This window comes from Phacochoerus africanus, chromosome X (genome assembly GCF_016906955.1).
Source record: "Phacochoerus africanus isolate WHEZ1 chromosome X, ROS_Pafr_v1, whole genome shotgun sequence".
In the NCBI taxonomy this organism is placed as follows: domain Eukaryota; kingdom Metazoa; phylum Chordata; class Mammalia; order Artiodactyla; family Suidae; genus Phacochoerus; species Phacochoerus africanus.
The window spans coordinates 45,420,935-45,439,317 of record NC_062560.1 but is presented as its reverse complement, the minus strand read 5'-3'; the positions used below and the strand labels follow the sequence as shown (position 1 = coordinate 45,439,317).

General features: G+C 52.7%; 1 protein-coding gene across 2 annotated transcripts; it reads left to right on the top strand.

The window, feature by feature from the left end:
• Positions 1-1,477: 1,477 nt before the first annotated feature.
• GPKOW (G-patch domain and KOW motifs) lies at positions 1,478-15,950 on the top strand. 2 transcript variants are annotated; one of them, XM_047765063.1, is made up of 12 exons: positions 1,478-1,567; positions 6,829-7,019; positions 7,777-7,931; positions 8,031-8,161; positions 10,043-10,152; positions 11,680-11,893; positions 12,796-12,928; positions 13,660-13,786; positions 14,001-14,124; positions 14,218-14,287; positions 15,408-15,493; positions 15,586-15,950. In XM_047765063.1, exons 2-12 carry the CDS (start codon positions 6,859-6,861, stop codon positions 15,718-15,720), a joined length of 1,446 nt encoding a protein of 481 aa, XP_047621019.1. In that variant the 5' UTR covers positions 1,478-1,567; positions 6,829-6,858; the 3' UTR covers positions 15,721-15,950. The 2 variants fall into 2 exon arrangements, with proteins under 2 accessions (XP_047621019.1, XP_047621020.1); XM_047765064.1 differs by having other exon boundaries at positions 1,479-1,567; positions 6,826-7,019.
• Positions 15,951-18,383: the final 2,433 nt, after the last annotated feature.

Sequence of the window (18,383 nt, the reverse complement as noted above, 5' to 3'; positions counted from 1 at the left end):
TCCAATGTCTCCTGCAATGAGCTGCGGTGTAGTTTGCAGATGTGGCTCATATCTGGCATTGCTGTGGCTGTGGTGTAGGCCTGCAGCTGCAGCTCTAATTTGACTCCATCTTGGGAACATTCAGGGGTGGGGCCCTTAAAAAAATAAAATAAGTAAAATAAATTTCATATGGAAATGCAAAGAAGAAAAATATGTTGTAAAAGAAGACAGTGAAGAGTAATTAAAATACCTGACTTCAATATTTATTATAGAGCCACAGTAATCATGACAGTGTAATAATCATAGAGGCTGTGAAGGGTTTGCTAGGAAGAGGGAAGAGCATGGGCAAAGGCAGGGAGGTGGAATGACAGTGGGCATAGCTGGGGAACTTCGAAAGCCCCATGGGGTCACAAGAACAGGGCAGAGCAGTGAAGGGGGTCCAGTGTGTCCCCCTCAGACAAGGGCAGGTCCGAGATGGGAGGCGCATGGGGTCGAAGGAAGAATGAAAGCAGGGACCATTCAGCCATGTCACCGACAAGGACCGCCAGGACCCTGAAAGGAGGGAGCGAGAGGTGGCCCAGCCAGCCAGGATGGACACCAGGACACAGTGTGCCCGTCCACAGCCCATGGTGACATAGTAACTGGGCCAAGGGACTGTCGGGGGTGAAGTGCCTGAGACCCACACTGCCCTTGGCTGAGGAGGGGCCCTGGGTCCCTCCCGCCCTCAGCTTCTTCCTCCACAAAGTGGTGGCCACAGGCCTTCTCTCCCTGCTCCCCATTCCTCCTTCCTGCTTCCACTACAGGACCACTGTGCCCAAGCATTCCCCCCTCGGGGCCTTTGTCTCCAGAGCCCGCCCACACCCCCTTTCAGACCTAGGACGGGCCTCCTCTCTCCCCTCTCATTGCCTGGGGTCCCCTCCACCCACATGCCTTGAAAGCCTCCTCGAGTCCAGCCCCCTACTGTCCCTCCACTCTCCAGGAGACCCACCCTTCCCTACCTTTGGAATCCCCCAACCCTATCATGCTCAGGGCCCTGACGCCTCCCTCCCGTGGTCCCCCAAGCCTCCGAGGTCACCCTTCCCCCCCAGCCCCACATTCCCCGCAAATTTACTGAGTGCCTACGATGTGCAAAGCTCTGCTGGAGGCTGCAGAATACCCTGGGTAACGTGGGTTCGGGGTCCGCATCCAGTTTCCAGTTGTCAGAACGCAGGAGGGGCCCTGAACGTCTCTGGGCCTCGACGTCCCCCTCTCCCACGTGGAATGACGACATCCCCGGGGTGGAAAAGAGGTTTCCCACGGTGCTGGGAAAGAGGGGCAGCGCCTTGCGGCAGAGCGAGGCCAAGGGCTCGCGCGGGCTCCCTCCCTGGGCCAGGCCTCCTTGCGGGCCGCCAGGTAGGTCACCGCGCTGCTTGGGGCGCCTGAGCACGGGACCGGCCGGCCTCAGCCGCGTCCAGGCCCGGGCAGGCGGCCAGGTGAGCTCGCCCAGGCGCTCCCAACACGCCGCTGGCGTCCGTGCGTCCAGCGGGCCGAGCACAGGTCATGGAGCCGCGCGCGGGGGGCGCCACAGACCCTAGGGGGAGCGGAGGAGGTACGGGGCGAACGGGAGCGAGTGGACGCGTCCCTGCCAGCCCTCGCCCCGCCTGTCTGCTCGTCACCTTTTCCTTCTGACAGGTGGTAAACAAGGCAGCCCTGGCGCCCAAGGGGCGGCGGCGGCGGCGGCGGCGGCGGCGGCGGTAGAGGGCAGGGCCCCAGCGACCCGGGCTGGGCTCTGGGCCCCCTACCCGCACCCGCGCTGCGAAGCGGTGCACCAGACCCGGGGGCTCTCAGGAGGGTCCGGGGAGAGGTGCAGGAGGGGGTCTGCCCGGGGTCACTGGACACACCTGGGCACTCGGGCAGGGTCTGTGGTGGCTTCCGGAGGGTTAGGCAGGGCCCTGCGAGGATATGGGAAGGGGCAATCCGGGGCTACGTGGGCCGGCAGGGTTACCTAGGCTATCTAGAGGGGAACCGGGGGTGCCGGGGCCACAGGGGGCCGGACCGTGTTCTGTCGGGACCTCTGGGAGAGTCGGGATCCTTCTCGATGCTGGCGGGGAAGAGTTTGGGATCTGGGATTCTGGCGGCAGTTGGGGGAGGGGGCAGTAGGAAACCTCCAGAGATACCCACAGGGTGTTCGGAGGGGTCCAGGAATACTGGGGTTAAACAGCTAAGTCCAGAGATATCTTGGGGGCAGGCGGGGTCCACGGGCAAGAGAGGGACAGTCGGTGACCTTCGCAACTGTGGAAGAGTGGTCCCGGGTCTCCGGGATCTTGATGGCCACTCTAGGTCTTCGGCCATCGGGGGGCGTGAGGGCTCGCTGAGACTGAAGGTGGGCGTTGATCTGCCCTTTCCGTTCGCCAGGCGGTGGCCTTCCTCCGCGCGCGGGCCCCAGCGCCCGGGAGCGGCTGGCGCGGCTGGACGCGCGCCCCCTGGCTGCCCGAGCTGCGGCGGACGTGGCGGCGCTGGTACGCAGGGCGGGCGCCACTTTGCGCCTGCGCCCCAAGGAGGGTGCGTGACAGGGGCGGGGCGTCCAGAGGGCGTGGTCGGAGCGGAGCCGGGTTCTAGGGGGGCGGGCCTGGGATTGTTAGTTAGTGCCCTGGGTGGGGCCAGCGAGTGACTGTGAGTTGGGAGGACGAGGCTCGCCGCAGTTGTAGCTCCGTTTTGACCCCTAATCTGGGAACTTCCATATGCCTCGAGTGCGGCCTTAAAAAGCTAAATAAATAAATAGAGAATATTATTAATTTCCCAGAAATCCCCTACCTACACTTCAAACTGATTTTTCTTTTCCACCTTTTTTTTTTTTTTCTTTTACGGCCACACCCAGGGCATATGGTATGGAGGTTTCCAGGCTAGGGGTAGAATCAGAGCTGTAGCTGCTGGCCTATGCCACGGCCACAGCAACGCCAGATAGGAGCTGCATCTGCGACCTACACCACAGCTCATGGCAACGCTGGATCCTTTACCCACTGAGCAAGGCTAGGGATGGAACCTGTGTCCTCATGGATGTTAGTCAGATTCATTTCCACCAAGCCAGGATGGGAACTCCTGATTTTTCTATTTAATGAAATATTGTAACTATTGTTCCTTGTTGAGCCATGAAGAATTTTAAAACATCTGTAATCAAAGTATAACAGTTCCCTCTTGGCTCAAGTTACCTGACTAGTATCCATGAGGATGTGGGTTCGATCCCTGGCCTCACTCACTGGGTTAAGGATCCGGAGTTGTTGTGAGCTCTGGTGCAGGTCACAGCCGTGGCTGGCATCCTGGGTTGCTGTGGATGTGGCATAGGCCGGCAGCTGCAGGTCCAGTTCGACCCCTAGCCTAGGAACTTCCATATGCCGCGAGTGCAGCCCTAAAAAAAAAAACAAAAACACCCAAAGTATAACTAACATTCACTCATTATCATACAGAACATCCTGCCCCAATTTTCCATTCTTTCCTTCAGATCCATTCTTAGAAATGGAGTTATCGCATCAGGGAAGGGGTATATATATTATTATACTGCCCCCGATAAACATTGAGTCAATTTATGCCCTTATCAGCAGTGTATGAATGTGCCCATTTTTTTCTTATTTTTCTTTTGGGGCTGCACTGGCAGCATGAGGAAATTCCCAGGACAGGGACTGAACCCAAAGTATAGCAGCGACCCAAGCTGGTGCAGTGACAACACCAGATCTTTAACCTGCTCGGCAGCAGGACAATTCCCCCATTTTCTTCCATCTTTAATAACTCTGGGCATCATCCATAGTACTTACTATTTTAGATCTCGGCCCAGTTAGGCTCTCTGGACCAAAGTTCTCTTATCTGTAAAAATGGATTTTAAAATAGCCCCTACCTGCAGTTCCCATCCTGGTGCAGCGGTAACGAATCCGACTAGGAACGATGAGGTTGCGGGTTCAATCCCTGGCCTCACTCAGTGGGTTAAGGATCCAGCGTTGCTGTGAGCTATGGTGTAGGTCGCAGACATGGCTCTGATCTGGCATTGCTGTGGCTGTGATGTAGGCCAGCAGCTGTAGCTCCGATTGGACCCCTAGCCTTGGAACCTCCATGTGCGGCGGGTGCAGCCCTCAAAGGACAAAAGACAAAAAAAAAAAAAAAGTTCCTACCTTACCGAATCCTTTGGAGAACGAAAGGAATGCTTAGATGTGCAACTGGCATAGAGAACATACCATAGAAGTGTTTGCACTTTTTTGCTTGGGGTCTTTACCCATGAGTTAAATGAAGAACATTTCATTATTTATTTATTTGCATTGCTTTCATTATTAGTGAGGTTGAGAATTTTCACACGTGCTTCATGTCTATTTGCACTTCCCATTTTGTGGACCACCTAATTATATTCTTGCCCATTTTTCAGTTGGGGGGGGATGCTTGCCTTTTATAGTATATTGAGCACATTGTCCCTATAGCTTTCATATATATTACTTTTTTCCCCCTTTTTGATGGGCCACACTTGCAGCATATGGAAGTTACCAGGCTAGGGGTCGAATCAGAGTTGCAGCTTCCGCCCTTCACCACAGCCCAGTAATGTGGGATCTGAGCCACATTTGGGACCCACACCACAGCTCATGGCAACTGAGTGGGGCCAGGGATCAAACCTGCAACCTCATGGATACTAGTCGGGTTCATTACCACTGAGCCACGGGAACTCACTATATATATTACTTTTTTAAAACCCAAATTTTGGGGTGTTCCCACTATGGTACAGTGAGTTAAGACTACAACTGCAGGGGAGTTCCTATTGTGGCTCAATGGGTTAAGGACCTGACATAGTGTCCATGAGTATGTGTGTTTGATCCCTGGCCTTGCTCAGTGGGTTAAGGATCGGACATTGCTACAAGGTGCAGCACAGGTCACAGATGTGGCCCGGATACCATGTTGCTGTGGCTGTGGCATAGGCCAGCAGCTGCAGCTCTAGTTTGACTCCTAGCCTGGGACCCTCAGGTCGCTGCTTCAGGAAATGGGTATCATTTCAGCCATGGCGGTTTGCCTTCCAGGCAATACTTACATCATTAGTAATAGGACAATGTCATGAATCCTCTGTTAGGATAAGAAGGGCACATTACATTTCTGGCATTTTTTTTTTTTATCTTCTTAGGGCCACACCCATGGCATATGGAGATTGCCAGGCTAGGGGTCAAATCAGAGCTGTAGCCGCTGGCCTAGGCCACAGCCACAGCAACACTGGATCCAAGCCGAGTCTGCAACCTACACCACAGCTCATGGCAACACTGGATCCCTAACCCACTAAGCAAGGCCAGGGATCGAACTTGCGTCCTCGTGGACACTAATCAAATTCATTTCCACTGAGCCACAACGGGAACTGCCACATTTGTGGCTTTCTTGCCCATAACCCATAACCTCAGCCTAATCGTGAGAAATCATCAGACAAGCCCAAATTGAAGGATATTCTACAAAATAACTGAACCGTAGTTTTCAAAAATGTAAGGTCAGAGTTCCCTAGAGGCTCAGTGGTTTAAGGATCCCACATTGCCACTGCTGTTGCTCGGTCACTGTAGTGGTGAGGGTTCAGTCCCTGGCCTGGGAACTTCTATTTGCCAGGGGCGCCACACCAGCCAAAAAAAAAAAAGAAAAAATGAAGGTCATGAAAGACAAAGAAGGGAGTTCCCGCCCTGGCACCGTGGGTTAAGAATCTGAATGTAGCAGTTCGAGTTGCTTCAGAGGTGTGGGTTCAATCTCAGGCTCAGTTCGCAGCTGCAGCTCCAGGAACTTCCATATACCACCGGTGCGGCAAAGAAGACATAAGTGTTTAGGGACTCTCTGTACTGTTTTAAAAAACATTTTTTTTGGAGTTCCTGTCGTGGTGCAGTGGTTAACGAATCTGACTAGTGAACCATGAGGTTTCGGGTTCCATCACTGGCCTTGCTCAGTGGGTTAAGGATCCAGCATTGCTGTGAGCTGTGGTGTAGGTTGCAGACGTGGCTCTGATCTGGCGTTGCTGTGGCTGTGGCATAGGCTGGCGCTTACAGCTCCTAGAAAAGACAAAAAAACAAAACATTTTTTTTGTCTTTTGTCCTTTTAGGGCCGCACCCGCGGCATATGGAGGTTCCCAGGCTAGGGGTCCAGCTGTAAGCCACAGCTACAGCAATGCGGGATTCAAGCCTGCCTCTTCGCATGGATACTAATCGGTTTCCTTAACGCTGCCACCACGGGAACTCCTCTTTTTTCTTCCTCCCTCTCTTCCTTTTTCTTTCTTTCTTTCTATACCTCTTTTTGCTTTACAGCCGCACTTGCAGCATATGCAAGTTCCCAGGGTAGGGGTCTAATCAAAGCTGCAGCTGCCGGCTTAGGCCACAGCCACAGCAACGCCAGGTCCGAGCTGCATCTGCGACCTACACCACAGCTCACGGCCACTGCCGGATCCTTAATCCACTGAGCAGGTCCAGGGATCAAACCCTCTTCCTCATGTATACTAGTGGGATTCTTAACCTGCTGAGCAACAACCGGAACTCCCAGGGTTGTTGGGTTTTTTTTCTTTTCTTTTGTTAATAACTTATTTCACGTACCCTTCCCACATCAGTGGGACACAGTAACGTGCGCACAGTAGGCGTTGAGACCCCTACACGAAGGAACTGTCAAGAATGAACTCAGCTTCTACTGCACCTACCTTCCTCAAGAACTACATTTCCCTCTATGCTTGGCGTCGGGCGTTCCTGTGAGGTGAAAAGAGCGGCAATTACTTCCTATGGCCCCTATCTTCTTTTGCCTTCCTGTGCCGCAGTGTTTCATGGGAAAGGTAGTTCTAGCAATCGTGGTCAGGTCCGCGGCAAAGTGAGAGCAAACTAACCTTCCCAGCAGGCAGTGCGCCGGCCTGGGAAGTGGAGCAAGATGGCGGACGCCAAAGATGGTGTTTTGCGGCCGGCGGGATCCTCCACCGCCCCAGTTTCATTCAGCTTCAGTCGGACGTCCAACCGGAAACGCTTGGCAGGAGACGCGGCTCCGGAGGAGAAGGATTTCTTGAAGACCGTTGAAGGGAGGGAGCTGCAGAGGTGAAGCGCTGGGTCTTTCATTCCTTGGAAACCGGTGCAGTGGGTGCCTGCGGGAGGTTGGAATCTGAGTTGATTGTGTTGGTGACAGCGGCATGGAAAGCCTGAGGCAGAGCCTGAGGGAATTCGTGGAGGCGTGAAGGCGGGAGTTAGTAGCAGATGTGGGGAAGTAGGCCGTGGCGTTCGAGAGGAGAGGATGTATTCCTGAGAGCGAGTGTCTTTAGGACTTGGGGGCCCTGAGCAACTTACGTTCTAAAAGAAGGAAAGGAGGGGAGAACGACAGGATCCCTAATGTCCCAGTTGAGGCGGCGGGGCTTCTCCGATATGCGGAACAGGATGGAGGGGCAGATTCAGATTGAGGAAGGCCATCATCAGCTTAATTCAGAAAAGAGAGTTGTGAGGGAGGTGGAATCAACCCTCCAGGAGGCTGCTGTGGAGTGTGGAGCTGGGGAGAGGGTCTGGGCTGCAGATGATGATTTGCAGGTCATTGTGGAAGCCACGGAAATGGGTCTTAGGATGAACAGAATGTCCAGAACTGAGTGCTGGTCCCTGGAAGGCACTGATATTTAAGAGTTGGGAGTGGGGGAAAGAATCCAAAGAAGGCACCACCAGAGGTTTTAACAGGAGAGCCAGAAGGGAGAAGGTCTATGGGGCTAGAGGGCTGAGTTTGGCTCTTCTGTTTCCTCTGAATGAAGGGGTGTGGCTCAGAACCCACTGATCATGCTCCTCTCCCAACTTTACTCCTCTGTGTCCACATCAGTGTGAAGCCTTCAGAAGCCCCCACGGAGCTTGTCATCCCTTTGATCAAGAATGGCCACCGCAGGCAGCCAACCACCCAGGCCCCTGGGCCATCCACACTTCCTGAGGTCTTGGCAGATGGGATGCTGTCCCAGGCTGTGAAGGAGATCATCGAGGGTGAGCGATTCCGCCTTTGCCTTCCCCTCCTGAAGGAAGAAGGGGAGGGAAATGGAAGGATAGGGTGGGACCTCATTGCTCCCTCCCATTCTTCCTCAGAATCCAAGAAGTCCCTGGAGGAGAGAGAGAATGCGGGTGTCGACCCCACGCTCGCTATCCCCATGATCCAGAAAGGATGCACCCCAGCGCATCCTGGGCAAGGGGCAGACAGCGAACCCCGGGCTGAGACAGTGAGCTGGCCCCTCGACTCCCTCCTTCCCCAGTCTCTCATTGCCCTGTCTGCCAGGCTCGCCTCCCTGCCCCCAGCAGGAAAAGTCTGTGTGTATGTGTACTAGAGGCCTGCCTCTCCCTTCCTCCTTCCATCCTTTTTGGAAGCATTAACAGATGAATCCAGATACTCAGGTTTGAAAAAGGACTTGGATTCTGGGATTATCTAAAGGAGACGAGGAGCAAAGGGAACAGGAAATGTAAAGATGCTGAGGGTGGACTCCGCCTGAAGTGTTTGAGGGACGCCAAGAAGACCAAAGGAGCTGGAGTGGAATGAGTGAGGGGGGTAGGGTAGCAGAGGAGGTCAGAAGTGGGCCATGGGGAGGACTTCCGCTTTAACTCTTGAGTGGGATGCAAGCCAGGGGAGGGCTCTGGAGCAGAGAAGGGACAAGGCTTGCGGTTTGACCATCTCTCTCGCTGCTATGAATAGAGCAGCCTAGTTAGCGGAGGTGGAGGCAAGGAGACCAGCAGTCCAGGCTAGAGGTGACGGAGACTCAGGCCAGAGTGGTAGGAGTTAGGCCAGGAAGGACAAGGTAGGGTTTAGAGAGAGAGGGAAGAGCACAGTGAGTGCTCTTAATGGCAGCAATGACCCGGACAGTGGCCTGGTGGCAGGCAATCCACCATGCGTGTCCATCAGAGACAACGTGTGATGTGTCTGGAGGGCATATCAAGACTCGAGGGAATGGTGATGGCAGGTAAGAGCAGGAGAGGTGAGCAGTATGTCCACAGAAGTTGCCAAGTCTGTCTTTCTTCCCATGGACCCTACTCGTCACCTCTTCATTCATCATTTTTCTGCCGTGCTTCTTTGGGTCCTAGCTCTCCTACAGCCCCAAAGCACCTTCTCTTTCGATTGAACTGTGCTCATCAGCCTCAGACATCCTCTGGTTCCTTTCATTTAAAAGAAAAAAAAAAAAGAAGACCTTCATTCTCAAAGCTGTTCCAGCTTTGGCCTCCTTTCTCTAATTTTCCCTCCTCAGAGCCTTCCACATCTCAACTGATCACAGTTCCGTCCGTCCCTCCTCTCACTTAGTCCAAAACCCTTAGAGTCACCCTTGACTTCCTGCATTATTTCCGTACCTCGTATACAATCTTATTGGCAAAACCCTGCCATCTCCCTTTTCAAAATACATCAAGAACCTGACCCCTTCTCACCATCACCCCTACCACCACTTTGGTCTGAGCCACCTGCTCATCCAGACTGTTGCAGTCGCTTCCTCACTGGTCCCCTTGTGGCTGCCACCCTACTGGGGCTCCCACCCAGCTCTCCTGATGAATCTCTTACTACCCCTCTCTGCCTCCACATCTGTTTCAGTCAGATTGACTTTTCCTGATCCTCTACACACATAGCAGATCTTGACCTGCCTTAGGGCCTTTGCTCTTACGGTTCTTTCTGGAGTGATCACATCGTATGCTCCGGGCTCCCTCTGTCATCTCCTTCTGGTTTCAGCTCAAATATCAACTCAGTGACACTCCCATCTCTATCCCTCTGCATCCCCTTAATGTGCTAAATTTTTTTCATGTGACTTCGCATGTTTTATATATTTCATTTATTGTGTCTCCACTAGAACATAAGCCACACAAGGGAAGGAGTTTCATCTTTTTTTTCACCGTGTTATCCTTGGCACCTAGAACATAGCTGGCGCAGAATAGGGGCTTTATAACTATTTGCCCAGGGACTGAACAGGGAGAAGTAAAATGAGGGATGGTAAGAAGAAATCAGAAGTCAACCTTTGAGCTAACTGGAAAAGATGCCTCGAGGGTCACCCAGTGAGTGATAGCAAGTACACTTCAGAGGGCCCACTGTAAGCCAAGCCTGACTGTCCTTCCTCTGCCTAAACCCATAGGTGCCGGAGGAGGCTGATTACGAGGCAGTCCCTGTGGAGGCCTATGGGCTGGCCATGCTGCGGGGCATGGGCTGGAAACCCGGCGAGGGCATTGGCCGCACCTTCAATCAGTGAGTTCTAGGGTAGGGGCAGGGGGACAACAGACAGGAACAGACCCCCATGGTTACTGCCCACCCAGAACCATCCAGGCAGGGAGAGGGTACATGACCAACCTAAGTATTTCAGCAGCCCCTTCCACTACTGTTTCAACCTCCTATTTGCCCTTCAGAACTCCTCAATGAGGAATTCCCGCTATGGTGCAATGGGATCAGTGGCTTCTTGGGAGCGCTGGGACATGGAGTCAATCTCCAGCCAGGCACAGTGGGTGGGAGATCCACTGTTGCTGCAGCTGTGGTGTGGGTCGAGACTGCAGCTGGGATCTGATCCCTGGCCCAGGTGCTCTATATGCCATGGGCTGGCCAAAAAGGGAAAGAAAAAGAACCCCCCCCCCATAATAAGATGCCATTATCTAAAGATTGCCTCTCTGGGGAGTTCCTGCTGTAGCTCAGCAGTAATGAACCTGACTAGTAGCCGTGAGGATGCAGATTCGATCCCTGGCCTTGCTCAGTGGGTTAAGGCTTCAGCATTGCCGTGAGCTGTGGTGTAGGTCACAGACGCAGCTCGGATCCTGTGTTGCTGTGGCTGTGGTGTAGGCCGGCAGCTGTAGCTCTGATTTGACCCCTAGCCTGGGAACTTCCATATGCCGCAGGTGTGTCCTTTAAAAAAATAAAATAAAATTAATAAAGAAAGAAAGATTGCCTCTCTGGGCATCAGCTTTCTCATCTGAAAAATGGGGATAATAACAGGACTGGACTGCCTGGGTCTGTTGTTAGAGTTAAGTGAAATTATATATGTAAAGCAGTTAGGGTAGGCCCTGGTCCCAGATAAGCATCGACTAAACATTTGCTATTATCATTATCACATGGACTTAGGACCCCTTCTCAGCAGTTGTAAACCCCAAAGAGTTCTGAAAAACAAACTTTTTTTTTTCATAGAACATTTGGCAGCCAAAGGTGACCTGGATTGACAGTTGAGCATTTTATGCTCTACTCCTGCTTGGTGTGAATAATCATGTGATTTTCCCTGTAGAAACATTACTGTACTTGGTTATTGGGATCTGCCACAGATTCCTCTGTAGCTACTTTGTAATAGCATGTTTTTAGGTTGAACCAAATGAAATTGCCATTTCTGTAGGTCAGGAATAGTCCTAATGTGAGATTAGAAAGGATGTTCTTTTCTTTTTAAATCTTTCTAGGGCTGCGCCTGTGGCATATGGAGGTTCCCGGTCTTGGGGTCGAATCGGAGTTATAGCTGCTGGCCAGCTAGGATCCAAACCACATCTGCGACCTACACCACAGCTCACAGCAATGCGGGATCCTTAACCCAACTGAGCGAGGCCAGGGACTGAACCTGTGTCCTCATGGAGGCTCGTTGGATTTCGTTTCCACTGAGCCAAGACAGGAACTCCAGGAAGGATGTTCTTGAACATGCTGATAGGGTGGGACTTGGGCAGTGGTCGAGGGTAGGGGTGGGAAACAGGGCACTGAAGACTGATGCATCTCCCCCTCCAACAAGCCCATATTCTGTGCTCCCTGCAGAGTGGTGAAGCCCCGTGTCAACTCACTGAGGCCCAAGGGGTTAGGGCTGGGTGCCAACCTGACTGAGGTCCAGGCCCTGGCCCCCTCCAGCCCCCACCGCCTGCCAAGGCCAGATGAGGAACGAGAGAAAGATAAGGAAGACCAGCCTCGAGGACTGGTGCCTGGAGGAGCTGTGGTGGTTCTTTCTGGCCCTCATCGAGGCCTTTATGGAAAGGTAAGGAACCTGCGTTCCCACTGTGGCTCAGCAGGTTAAGAACCCGACATAGTGTCCGTGACGATGGGGGTGCAATCGCAGCCTCACTCAGTGGGTCAAAGATCCAGCATTGCCACATGCTGCAGTGTAAGTCGCAGACATGGCTTGGATCTGGTGTGGCTGTGGCTGTGGCATAGGCCAGCAGCTGCAGCTCCAATTGGACTCCTAGCCTGGGAACTTCCATATGCCACGGGTGGGGCATTAAAAAGAAAAAAGGTAAGGAACCAAGATGTGCGTGGAGCCCAAGACAGGCAGAGGAAAGACTTTTGTGACCATCAGCAGGAGGAAGAATTGGGTTTAGGGTAGAAAGGCCAGAAGTCCTTGTCTTTCAGGCCTGCCTGATCCTCCTCCTCACTCAGTTACTCAGGACTGCTCGCTGGGCCATTCTGAGCTTCAGTTTCTAGCTAAAACGGAGAGGGAGTTTCCGTTGTGGCGCAGTGGAAACGAATCCAACTAGGAACCATAAGGAACCATGAGGTTGCGGGTTCAATCCCTGGCCTTGCTCAGTGGGGTCAGGATCCAGCGTTGCTGTGGCTGTGGTGTAGGCCGGCAGCTACAGCTCCCATTAGACCCCTAGCCTAGGAACCTCCATATGCCCCAGGTGTGGCCCTAAAAAGACAAAAGACAAAACAAACAAACAAACAAACAAAAAAAAAACAGTCAATTGCTAACTAAAATGGAGAGAATGCCATCCATCACAAGTCCCTGAGGATTAGCTACTTAAAATATATCCATGCTTCACGGTCTGCGGGGGGAGACACAGGGGTCAGGCCTCTTGGAGGTTAAGGGTAGACAGCTTGGTCCTAGGAACGTGGGCCAAGACCACTCAACCCCTGCCTCGCTTCTCTCCCGCAACACTTTAGATAGAAGGCCTTGATCCTGACAATGTTCGGGCCATGGTCCGCCTGGCCGTGGGGAGCCGCATGGTGACTGTTAGTGAGTACTGCCTGCGGCCTGTCTCCCAGCAGGAGTTTGACAAGAACTCCTTGGATCTCGGTGAGTGAGCCTCTTACTTAGCGGGGGCGGGGGGCTGGAGAAGCCTTCCGGCAGTGGGGGAGTGGTAAGGCCTGTCTTGGGGGTGGAGATGATATCTGCAGAGGGCCCAGGGTCAGTGGTCTCCTGAGCAAGGGTGAGAGATCCGAGGTCAGAGATCATTAGCCCAGAGATCTGAGGTGAGACTGAACACAGTGGCTTATTCAATGTGATTGAAGAGAGAGGTTGATCTAGTAACCCTGGGTCTTTAGCCTCTTTCTTTCTTTCTTTTTTTTTTTTTCCCCTTAGCTTCTTTCTGAGGAGGAAGGAACAGGTGTGGAAACCAATTCCTACCCTTGGGAGGTCTTTGTCTCTTTGGGGTGGTGAACCTCTCTTTTGCTGGAGATTGAGAGCATCTAGGACTAGGGCCCAGCGGGCAGGAAGGCATTCCAGGCCTGGCGGCAGGGTGGGTCAGCTGGGCACATTGGGAGAGGGGTGCCAAACAGCTCTCCAGGACTCCCTCTCCCACTCCCAGCAGGTGGCTCAGAGACGCGCTTTCAGGCTTAGCTGGGGTGGTTGAGGAAAGCTTCCCAAAAGACGCGGGGACTGTTCAGAGGAAGGGGAGAGCATTGTGATAACCCAGGCGAAGGCTTTGGGGTGAGAGAGGGCACTTTGGCTGGAAGCTGAGGCATGGCCTGGAAGGACAGCGAGGGAGAGGCTCTTTCCTCGTTCTCCTCCCACACCCCTTTGAACAGGCCAGGTGAGCCAAACTTCCCCGGAGCGGCAGAATGGAACAGCCTCCTCCTGGAAGGCCCTGCGGGATCAGGACCTCCACGTCCGGCGGGAGGACTCAGAGAGGAAGCGGAAACACCTTCCAGACCGGTGGGACCCTGCGTATCTCGGGTGGGAGCCAGGGGCAGGGCTATGGGGAGGCTCCAGCAGTCAGAGAAGGCTTCCAGGGCAAGGCAAGGCAGGTGTCTGGAAGGAACTAGCAATGGCATCATGGGTGGGTTTCATAGCATCGGCGAAGGTGGGGCAACTGGAACATCTGTGCCTCTGGTGGAGAGCTAAGTCTGGTGTTGGCCCCTCCCCGCAGACCAGATGGGCCTGTGGCCAAGAGTGAGAAAGCAGCCCCCAGGAGCCAGCACTGGCTGCACAGGGACCTGCGCGTGCGGTTTGTGGACAAGCAGCACAAGGGTGGCCAGTATTACAATACCAAGGTGGGAGCCCCGCACCTGCGTCTGCATCCTCCCCCAGGGACTCGGCCCCCTTAGCTGTCTGACTTCCTCATGTATCCCCGACCCTCTCCCCAGATGACAGTTGAAGATGTCCTGAGCCCAGATACCTGTGTGTGTCGGACAGATGAGGGCCAGGTCCTAGAAGGTGAGTCTTAGGGATGGCCATTGGGTCATTATCATCCTGGAGGCTGATTCAGAGGGCTGTCTTAGGCAAGCGTGGCCCTGGCAAAGGCTGGGAGGTTGGGCAGAGTTTGTTTTGTTTTGTTTTGGTCTTTTTAGGGCCGCACCTGTGGTATATGGAGCTTCCAGGCTAGGGGTCAAATTGGACCTATAGCTGCCAGCCTACACCACAGCCATAGCAACACGGGAACCGAGCTGCGTCTGCGCCCTACGCCACAGCTCGTGGCAATGCTGCATCCCCAACTCACTGAGCGAGGCCAGGGATTGAACCCGCGTCCTCATGGATACTAGTTGGGTTTGTTAACCACTGAGCCACAACGGGAACTGCCACAGTTTGTATTTTTTTGTTTTGTTTTTTGTTTTTTTTTTTTTTGCAAGCCTCAGCATCTTCTAACACAACCCTAGGTGCTTCTGTGATGGTGACTATCCGAGCCCCACTTTCCCCGTCGGTAACATTAATATGGAGATAACCTGTTTCTCCCTCTTGTGCTGGTGCCTTGTCAGGAAAGTGTTTTGGGCTCCCCGTGCAGGGCAGGTCATACAGTGTGCCCTCAGTAAATGGTGTCTGTGATCACCCCCAACTATCATCATCAGAGATAAATTCTCCCTTTATTAGAACTATTGCCAGAATCTGCTCCTTAGGTTTCCTCATCTGTGAAATGAATGTGGGAGACTCCTATCTGTTGACAAGTACAGAGCGGCTCCAGGGAATACAGCAAAGGCTCTTCTTTTTTTTGTTGTTGTTGTTTTTGGGTTTTTGTTTTTTTTTTTTTTGCTTTTTCTAGGGCCACTCCCACACCATATGGAGGTTCCCAGGCTAGGGGTCCAATTGGAGCAGTTGCTGCTGGCCGACGCCACAGCAACTCGGAATCCAAGCTTCATCTGCAACCCACACAACAGCTCACGGCAACACCGGATCCTTCACCCACTGAGCAGGGCCAGGGATCGAACCCGCAACCTCACAGTTCCTAGTCGGATTTGTTAACCACTGTGCCACAACGGGAACTCCAAGAAAGGCCCTTCTGACAGGACCTTGGCTGGGCTGGCCCTTGCTGTGGGCTTCACTCCCCTCTCTTTGTCTGCAGGCCTGAGGGAAGACATGCTGGAGACCCTGGTCCCCAAGGTCGAGGGCCACCGGGTGATGGTGGTGCTGGGGCCACGGGCTGGAAGGGTGAGTCCCAGACGGGGAATGGGGGTGGGGGTGTGCACGCAATGTCCCAGGGTCTGGGTTGGCTTTGCTGACCCCACCTGCCCTGACCCTAGGTGGGCCGTCTGCTGGAACGGGACAGAGAGCGGAGCCGGGCGCTGGTGCAGCTGCGGAGAGAAAATCAGGTGGTGGAGCTTCACTATGATGCCATCTGCCAGTATGTGGGCCCCAGCGACTCGGATGAAGACTGACCTGTGGACACACTCCCATCTGCTGGCCCTTACCAACCCCGTACAGTGTGAAAGCCAGCTTTCGCGAAGGTGGGGAGGTCATGATTCAGCCCTCCACTTGCAGTGCAGCCCTGGGGCAGGGACAGGGCACAGCTGGATGGACCAGAAGGGAGGCTAGAAACAAACCCAGTGTTTACCATAAGTTAGTATGTATATAATAAAAAAACAACTCAAAGACTTGGTAAAATGAACAGATCGAAAGTGGTATACTGAGCTATGAATGGAGATGTTAGCACCACTTTGCAGAGCAGCCAGGAATCCCAGGGTCCCCGTTTGTCCCAAAAGTCCCAAAACTTTGGTTTGAAGGTAAAAATGTTTTGTCTTGTCTCGGGTGGAATTTCTCTGGTTGCTCCAGGTAACTGGATTCTCAAAAAGGTTATTGTCAACCTTTGTCAGAGATTCCTTTTCCCTGTTAAATGGCCTAAGATACAAAATCAACAAGGGAAGAAAAAAAAAAATCAAAGGCAGGCAGAGCTTTAGGCACAGCTGTTTCTAAATCATCCTCAATCACTAAATCAATGATGTAATTAGTGGTATTTAAGCTACATCTAGTTTCTGGTATAAGGTCCTCATGCTTCAGAACACAGCCCAGTGGTGGAGAAATTTTTTTTTTTCTTTCGCTTTTTGAGTCCATATTTGCTGCATATGGATGTTCCCAGGCTAAGGATCAAATCAGAGCTATAGCTGCCAGCCACAGCCACAGCCACAGCCTTGTGGGATCCAAGTTGTGTCTCCGACCTACACCACAGCACACGGCAATGTCGGATTTTAACCCATTGAGCAAGGCCAGGGATCAAACCCGAGTCGTCATGGATACTAGTTGGGTTTTTTTTGGTTTTTTTTTGTCTTTTTGCCTTTTCTTGAGCCACTCCCGCAACATATGGAGGTTCCCAGGCTAGGGGTTGAATCGGAGCTGTAGCCACCAGCCTACACCAGAGCCACAGCAACTCGGGGTCCGAGTTGCATCTGAGACCTATACCATAGCTCACGGCAATGCTGGATCCTTCACCCACTGAGCAAGACCTGAGATCGAACCCACAACCTCATGGTTCCTAGTCGGATTTGTTAACCACTGTGCCTAGTCGGGTTCTTAATGTGCTGAGCCACAACAGAAACTCCTTTTATTTATTTTGAGAATTTGAATGAATACTTGCCCCTGGAGCAGGATAACAAAGGTAAGCTACTGTCCCTGCCAAGCAGAGGCCAACTGCCATTGTGAGCCAAAATGAGTAGGTATGGAAAGACACCAAGTTAGCCAGATCAATGGCCATGTGCCCAGTAGGGTAAGGGATGATTAGAAAACCTTCCAGGAGTTCCCGTCATGGCTCAGTGGTTAACAAATCCGACTAGGAACCATGAGGTTGCAGGTTTGATCCCTGGCCTTGCTCCATGGATTAAGGATCTGGTGTTGCTGTGAGCTGTGGTGTAGGTCACAGACATGGCTCAGATCTGGCGTTGCTGTGGCCGTGGTGTAGGCCGGCAGCTGTAGCTCCGACTGGACCCCTAGCCTGGGAACCTCTATGTGCTGTGGGAGCGGCCCAAGAAATGGCAAAAAAGACAAAAAATAAAAAATAGAAAACCTTCCAGTATAGTGACCTCAATAGGAAGGACGCTTGCAGAGACTAATTTACTTTTTTTTATCATCCCTAATTTATTCCAGAACTCATCTGTTTTCAAGATGAGCCAAACAGGAGTTCTCTGGTGGCTCAGCAGTTTAAGGATCCAGCATTGTCACTGGTGTGGCTCTGGTCGCTGCTGCTGGCCCTGGAACTTCCATATGCCGTAGGCATGGCCAAAGGAAAAAAAAAAAGATTAGCCAGACAGGGTTGTTAAGTCAGATACTGGAGGATGAACCCCCAACCCCAGTTCCTCCAGTTCTGGAATCATCATTCTGATTGCAGACTGAGTTGTATTTTTTTCTTCTTTTTTGGCTGCCTCTCGGCATATGGAGCTCCCAGGCCAGGGATCAGATCCAAGCTGCAATTGCGAACTAAGCCACAGCTGTGGCAATGCTGAATCCTTAACCCACTGTGCCAGGTGGGGGGTCCAACCTGCAGCCCAGCACTCCCAGGATGTCATTGATCCCATTGTGCCACAGTGGGAACTCTGAGCTGTATTTTTTCTTTTTCTTTTTTCTTTCTTTTTTTTTTTTTTGTCTTTTCGTCTTTTCTAGGGCTGCACTCCCGGCATATGAAGGTTCCCAGGCTAGGGGTCCAGTTGGAGCTACAGCTGCCGGCCTACACCACAGCCACAGCATCACCAGGTCCCAGCCACGTCTGCGACCTACACCACAGCTCACGGCAACACCGGATCCTTAATCCACTGAGCAAGGCCAGGGACTGAACCCGCAACCTCATGGTTCCTAGTCAGATTTGTTTCTGCCACGCCATCACAGGAACTCCCGAGTTGTATTTTTAATCTTAGGAAGGATTGGACATTGTAGAGGTTCTCAATTTGACAGGTCCAGGAGTCAGTTTCTTAACACTCTTCTGTGCTTCACCCAGTCAAGAGGGTCTTCTCCTTTCTCCAAATCATCATAAATCTGTCTTGGTAATGCCAGCCTGGTTTGAGAAGGATGTAAAACTCCCCAGGGAATGGCTCTGGTGCCCAGCACCTGCCCTGCA